Genomic DNA, 7,614 nt, shown 5'->3' on the forward strand with positions numbered 1-7,614 from the left:
AAACAGAAAGCCCATTTTGATTCTAACACAACAAAGCCATACTAATTCTTGTAACCCGTCATCAAATTCTCAGCAACTTAAATTCGGTGGTCCAGCTTATTTTCATGGCTAGTCTTAACTTCAATGACCAAGACGGTAAGAAGCTCTCTCTATCTGTGTTTGTGTTTGTGCTTGCGTTGAAAGCAGTAGCTAATGTTACTTGCAGGTGTTTTGAGATCGATTAGGGATGCTCCGCCAACTCATTACACACTAAAAATAGAGTCACTTTCGATGCTGACCAAAAATTCATTGGAGAAATATGAATCAGGGGAATTCGAAGCTGGAGGATACAAATGGTATAATTCTGTTTCTCTTTAGCTAATCACAAAGATCTAACACCTGTGTATATTTTCATAAACTTTTCCATTTTTGCTGCAGGAAACTTGTTTTCTATCCAAATGGAAACAAGAGCAAGAATGTTAAAGACCACATTTCTCTCTACCTGGTAATGGCGGGAGCAAATACTTCCCAGATTCACTGTGGTGTACATGCTGTTTTCCGGTTGTTTTTGCTTGATCAGAATACCAGCAACTACCTCGTTTTTCAGGGTACAATTTCTTTCATTTCACTCTTATAGACCCCAGCAGGGGATGTACAAATTAGCAGTTCTCATTTTCTGACGGTCATGTGCATTGCTTAGAACAAAAGGAGAGGCGCTTTCATGCAATGAAGCTTGATTGGGGTTTCGATCAGTTTCTCTCCCTCAAAGACTTTTTTGAAGCTTCCAATGGATTTCTCATGGATGATACCTGTGTGTTTGGGGCAGAGGTCTTTGTTTCTAAGGAAAGAAGCACGGGCAAAGGAGAGTGTCTATCTATGGTGAAGGACGCTGTTATGTACAAACATGTTTGGAAGATTGACAGCTTCTCAAAGATAAACACAGACTGCCATGACTCCAAAACTTTCAGTTCTGGAGACCAGAAATGGTATCACTACATAAGCTTTCTTATCAAAGATTATACACTTCATATTTGGGGGTAATTTTAAAATTATCGTAATCTACATTTTTTTGGTTTTGGCAGGAAGATACAACTCTATCCCAAGGGTAAAGGCATTGGAACGGGTAGTCATCTTTCCCTTTATTTGGCATTGGCTGATCCTACTTCTCTACCTCGTGATACTAAAATATATACAGAGTTTACCCTGCGCATCCTTGAACAGACGCATCAAAGGCATCAGCATGGTAAAGGTAAATATTTGTCCAATTTTTGTCAGACTGTATGCAGTCGAAACAGTTCATTCGTGTTTTATAGAGTTAGTAACTGAGAACTTTTCCTTTCTTATTTTCTTTTGCTTGCAGCTAGCTTCTGGTTTAGTGCTTCAGATCCAGAAAGGGGTTGGCAGAAATTCATTACACTTGGCTTTGTCAGTCAGACAACCATGGGGTTTCTGTTGAAGGATACTTGCATTGTGGAGGCAGAGGTGACTGTCCATGGAATTTCCAATGCGCTATAGTAAAAGTCCGCACCTTCTGAATGAAGGTGTAATGTTTTCAAAATTTGGTGTTAATAAGACAAGAATACCTAATCTCCATTACTATCAGTATCTTCAATACTTTCTTCAGTGTCTGCTTTTCATTTCATGTGTAGCCTTATCGTTTCTATATCTTGTATAGTCTAGTAGCAGTATGGAAATATGCCAAGCTAAAAAAGACAGCACACGCAGTGAAAAGCACAAAGAATGATCACAAGTTTTCTTGTGAAAGCCACCAATGTGATGGATGTATTAATTGAGTAATGGGAAAGATAATATGGCATTATTATTACAGGTTATGAACTTTACAGAAAAGAGAAGAAATTAAAATATACAATGAACATGAAATTACAGGGTCACGCAGGCGTCTGTGTTCAGAACAAGTGAGAATGATAAATACTTACAAGTATGAACTATTCGAAAATTAGAAATGATTAGCCAAAGGTTTTCTCGCTGCTGTAACACATATACAGAAATCCATCATCTTCCTTGTAACTTTCGTAAATGGAATCCATACGACTTGCTGTACAGGAAAACCACAAAAGAATGTGTTAGCAAGTGCTCCTTATCAGATATTATCTATTGAAGTAGCCTTAGTAAATGAAAAAAGCTCTTTACCTGTTTGAGGTCTTCACAAATACAAAAAGCGCTTTCCCAGGAGTCAGTTGAAGCCGGCTGCTTAAAATATGGATAAACTGGCCAACAGATATATCTCTAGGAACCACGTATATATCTAGAAGAAACATGGAAACACAGCATAATGTTAGAATTCAAAAAGAATTCGCTGAAATTATAAAAAGGTTTTAATATGTGCCACTAACTTTTGGATCTTCACCAAACAGCAGATAAATGAAATTCATCCAAGCATGCATCAGTTTATTTAAAGCACAGAAAACCAAGTAAATGATCCTAAAAACAGGGAGCAAATAACATGTGCAAAGTTCTCTATTTAAAAAAAAAAAATTAATTACATATGACGAAGAGGCTGATAAGATCAACTGAAATGTTGTCGTATTCATAGAACAAGTACAGTAAAGAAATCAGGAAATTTTATGGACCAATAAGGAAATAGATAAAGACGTATGGGTCCTAAAATTGTTATTAACACGTAATTAACGTTTTAAACATTTGACACTCAGATTTACTATGACAACTAAGTTCGTCCTTTTTTTTTTTTTTTGAGAAGAGAAAATAACCATTAATCAACAAAGCTTACATTGGGGGGACATGAACCAAAACCCCAAGAAACCGCGGTTACAGAGACCATTAGGCCAAAGGGCCCAAACTCTAACCACCAAACGCCTATTTCCAAGGCTACGTTGAGCAGATAAACCCGAAAATTCCAGTAAAACCTTATAATCAACTGCGAAGAAGACAGCGTCCTCTTCAACACCGTGTCCGAAGGTGCTAGACCACGTGTAAAGGATCGCTTATCAGCAAATCGACAACAAAAGTAAACCAGAGTTGAACAAAATCGTCCTCGTCCTCGGGAATGACACCATTTACATGGCTTAACACCTACACCAATTCCTAGCTCAAGAGAGTAGGACACCAACCCTAGCTCAAAAGAGTAGGGACTTATTAAACCTAAACAAACCAAACTAAAAACCCTGACCAAAACCAAACTAAAAACCCTAACCAAAACCAAACTACAAACCCTAATTAAAACCACACAACACCAAAGCCCAAAGACAGGGGCCCGGCCCAGAGCCCTCTTCCCCCAACAACACCCAATCACCGCAGACAACCATTCCCCCCGCCGGCAACCACCATCGTCATCACCCCACTGCCTCGCCGTTGCCTGCCATCGCCACTCCACCATGCCAATTTGCAAACAGAATCTACATCCTGTTGACAATCCCACCCAGATCCAAACGCACGATAGAAACAGCTCCCTACAGGGAACCCTTCTGCCGCGATTTGACCGCCGCCACCATGATGCAGCCCGCCTAGGCGATGACTCCGAGTCCCTCCGCCGGAAAGAACCAAACCGCTGCAATAACTCGGCCGTCGCCGCCCCTGAACCCAGAAGGCCAGATCGAGACCGATCCGCCCAACCCGAACTCAAGAGCCCACCCTCCTCCTCCTCCTCCTCCTCTGGACCGCATCTCTGCACTAAGGGCCTTCCACCAATCATCACCGGCATCCTCTCCCGGGCCGGAACGCAGCGGCAGGATCGCCGGTAGCGCTCGGCCGGGAGAGAAACGAAACTCCGCCGGGGTTCCTCCTTTTTTCCTACGCGCGTGGGGCGCGTTCTAGGTTTTCCTTAGAAGAAACCTGACTTTTATGTACATACCTGCATGTTCCATAAGTAACAACTAAGTTCGTCCTTAACAGAAGAAACTTTGAAAACATAACTGTGACAACTAGAACATTCTTTTTATTTTCCATTTCAAGCAGGTCTGTCCTCTAATATCTTTCAATGATAACCAGCAGAAATGCATTAAAGAAAACTCAAATCAGCTGTGGAAGTTTATGCACTCCGACAACAGTGCTTCCATTAGAGTTACATTACTTGTAGTAAGGTTAAGCCTTATGATTGTGTATGTGCAATAAAAATAAAAGAGCTCAGTTATCAAACTCATCCTATTGTAGGAGAATTGTAATTGTGTTTATTATTGATAATAGGAGCACTTTAAATAGGGAGTTACAAGGTTCCCAAAAGGTAATAGAATCCGAATACAATTGAATACCTAGAACACTTTCCTATTACAACTCTAAACTCTAGTTTGTAGAGGCACACATTATGTCGACATCCTTCAACACTCCCCCTTGTGCCGCTCAAACTTGGTGATGACGCTTTGATCGTTGCCTCACTAAAAACCTTGACAGGTAACAAAAACCATGTGGGACAAAAATAACCCTGGTCGAAGGGCAAAAAGAGCACAACATGTCCTTCACTCTTCGAGATCGAACATGTAGACATCATACCTCCCCCTGATGTCAATATCTCCCCCTGATTGCTACAATCATGGGAGTTTGGATAACTTTCTTAATCCAATGCTTCTCACATGTTTCTCGAAGGTGGATTTAGGTAACGACTTAGTAAATAAGTCCGCTACATTATCCTCTGATCGGATCTAATTCACTTCAATATTTAGAAGTGCTTGTTGTTGCTGATTGTAAAAGAACTTAGGCGATATATGCTTGGTGTTGTTGCCCTTGATGAAACCTAACTTCATTTACTCAATACAAGCAGCATTATCTTCATAAATGCATGTAGGTTCATCTGTGGTAGACTTCAAACCACAAGTTCCTCGAACATGTCTAACTACAGACCTTAGCCATATGTATTCTCGCACGGCTTCATGTAGAGCAATAATCTCTACATGATTTGAGGAAGTAGCAACAAGGATCTGCTTTATAGACCTCCAAGATATCGCAGTGCTTCCCATGGTAAAGACATAACCCGTTTGGGAGCGATCTTTGTGAGGGTCAGAGAGATACCCTGCATCGGCAAAACCCATCAAGACATCGTTGTCATTTTGATGGAGGGGAGAAGGAGCACGGAAGGTGGCGTTTTGCCTTGTGGAGTCCGATCCCACACTTCTGTTATTTCTCTTCTCTCTGTAGGGATAAAATAAACTCATATCAATCGTACCTCTCAGGTATCGAAAGATTGTCTTTACACCAATCCAATGGCGGCGTGTTGGAGCAGAACTGTGTCGGGCTAACAAGTTCACAGCGAATGAGATGTTCGGTCTTGTGCATTGAGCTAAGTACAATAATGCGCATATTGCACTTAGATATGGCACTTCAGCCTCTAATAAGTCTTCGTCCTCATTTCTTGGACGAAACGGATCCTTTTCAGGCTCAAGACTACGACTGATCATGGGAGTACTCACAGGCTTTGCTTTATCTTTATTAAAGCGCCTTAATAATTTTTGAGTATATGCTAACTGATAGATCATAATCCCATCACTACGGTGCTCGATTTCTAGTCCGAGACAAAACCGTATTTTCCCAAGATCTTTCATCTCAAATTCGGATTTCAAGTATTTAGCAGTTTCCTTTAACTCATCTAGAGTTCCAATTAGGTTCATGTCATTGACATAAACTGCTACAATTGCAAATCCGGAACTTGTCCTTTTTATAAACACGCATAGGCATATTTCATTGTTCTCATATCCCTATACCACATCCGTCCGGATTGTTTCAATCCATATAGTGAGCGTCTCAATCTTATTGAAAACGCGCTCCGTGGTTTAGAGCCACTAGATTTGGGTAATTGAAGTCCATCTGGAACCTTCATGTATATCTCTGAATCTAGATCCCCATAGAGATATGTTGTAACCACAACCATAAACTGCATGTCAAGTTTTTTGGAAACTACCAAACTGACAAGGTAGCGGAACGTTATAACGTCTATTACGGGAGAGTATGTCTCATCGTAGTCGATTCCATGGTGTTGTGAGAAACATTGTGCCACAAGGCGGCCTTTGTATCTAACAACCTCATTTTTCTCATTACGCTTTCTAACAAAGACCCATTTATGGCCAACAGGCTTTATACTTAGGGGTGTCAGCATTATAGGCCTAAATACCTATCTCTTTGTTAGTAAATCCAATTCAACCTGGATCGCATTTTTCCATTTAGGCCAGTCTGCTCTTCGTTGACATTCTTCAACGGAGTGAGGTTCGATATCATCATGTTCTATAATTCCTTGAGCGATAGAATATGCAAACACATCATCAAGGATAATAGAATCTCGACTCAACGTCTCATGTGCACTAGTGTAATTAATGGAGATCTCTCTATTCTCTAGAATTGGTTCTGACATTGGAGAGTCCCCCAATGATGTCTCTAGGACATAACCATAATCCGGAATATCTTTATGAGACGGGTTATTTATGTCGATGATTAATGGATTTTTTCCTGCCAAACTCGCTTTCTTTCTCGGGCCAGAATCCATCTAACCTTTGGGTCTCCCACATTTCCTTGCTAGGACTCCGACCTGAGCCACATTGCCATCACCATTAGTGGTGGCGGCGCCATGCCCAATACCCATAGGGGTGGCACCATATCCACTATTTTTAGGGACATTAATCCTTGCAGGCACGTTTGCAACAGGTATATGTGATCTTTGTCACTTTAGCGATATCAGAAAACTCATCAGGCATAGAGTCTGCTACGTTCTGAAGATCGAGAATTCTCCTCACCTCAATTTCAGACTGTGCGATTCGGGGATCAAGATGAGACAAAGTGGGGACATACCAGGACAATTCATGTCGTTCCTGTTGAATATTATTGTTCTTATCTCCCCCTAACAATGGGAAGACTGTCTCATCGAAGTGACAATCCGAAAATCTAGCGGTAAATTGATCGCCTGTCAAGGGTTCCAAGTAGCGGGTAATGGTTGGAGAGTCATATCCAACATAAATGCCCAATCGTCTTTGAAGACCCATTTTGGTGCGCTGTGGCGGCGCAATTGGCACATAAACTACACACCCAAATATGCGTAAGTGTGAGACATCAGGCTCATATCCAGTAACCATCTGGGATGCAAAAAAGGGTTGAGTGGCAGTAGGCCTCAGACGAATAAGCACTGCTGCATGCAATATTGCATAGCCCCAACCAGAAACAGGGAGATTGGTGCGCATAACCAATGCTCTAGCAACTATTTGAACTCTTTTAATGGTGGCTTCTGCGAGACCATTTTGGGTGTGAACGTGAGGAACAGGGTGTTCAACCTCAATCCCAATGGACATGCAATAGTCATCAAAAGTTTTTGATGTAAACTCTCCAGCATTGTCAAAGCGAATTGACTTAATGGGATGATCAGGGTGGTGAGCCCTTAACTTAATGATTTATGCTAGGAGTTTAGCAAATGCAGTATTTCTGGTGGACAAAAGTATGACATGTGACCAACGTGTCGATGCATCAACCAACACCATAAAATATCTAAATGGTTCGCAAGTTGGTTGGATAGGTTCACAAATATCACCTTGGATTCGTTGCAAGAATGGAATATTTTGTTTAGTGTCCTTTGCATAGGATGGTCTTGATCCTAATTTTGCTAAAGAGCAGGCTTTGCAAAACGAAAGATGGGCTTTATAGAAGCAACCATGGAAGAATTCGGTTGAGCCACGAAGTCACAATTGA

General features: G+C 41.2%; 1 protein-coding gene and 1 long non-coding RNA gene across 2 annotated transcripts; one reads left to right on the forward strand and one right to left on the reverse strand.

Moving 5' to 3' along the window:
- Positions 1–1,575, forward strand: LOC112198114 (probable inactive serine/threonine-protein kinase fnkC). Its single transcript, XM_024339168.2, has 6 exons — positions 1–135; positions 206–335; positions 418–587; positions 680–965; positions 1,062–1,228; positions 1,340–1,575. The coding sequence occupies exons 1-6, from the start codon at positions 105–107 to the stop codon at positions 1,492–1,494; spliced, it is 939 nt and encodes a 312-aa protein (XP_024194936.1). The 5' UTR covers positions 1–104; the 3' UTR covers positions 1,495–1,575.
- Positions 1,576–1,704: 129 nt separating this feature from the next.
- Positions 1,705–2,266, reverse strand: LOC112198118. Its single transcript, XR_002935864.2, has 2 exons — positions 2,131–2,266; positions 1,705–2,035 (listed from the first exon to the last, which is right to left on the reverse strand). It is a non-coding gene; the product is annotated as an uncharacterized LOC112198118 (long non-coding RNA).
- Positions 2,267–7,614: the final 5,348 nt, after the last annotated feature.

Source organism: Rosa chinensis, chromosome 4 (genome assembly GCF_002994745.2).
Source record: "Rosa chinensis cultivar Old Blush chromosome 4, RchiOBHm-V2, whole genome shotgun sequence".
In the NCBI taxonomy this organism is placed as follows: Eukaryota; Viridiplantae; Streptophyta; class Magnoliopsida; order Rosales; family Rosaceae; genus Rosa; species Rosa chinensis.

Coding starts and splice junctions, on each gene's coding strand:
- LOC112198114 (XM_024339168.2), top strand. CDS start 105: ATGGCTAGTCTTAACTTCAATGACCAAGACG. Junction 336..417: donor GAAGCTGGAGGATACAAATG/GTATAATTCTGT, acceptor TTTTTGCTGCAG/GAAACTTGTTTTCTATCCAA. Junction 1,229..1,339: donor AAGGCATCAGCATGGTAAAG/GTAAATATTTGT, acceptor TTTTGCTTGCAG/CTAGCTTCTGGTTTAGTGCT.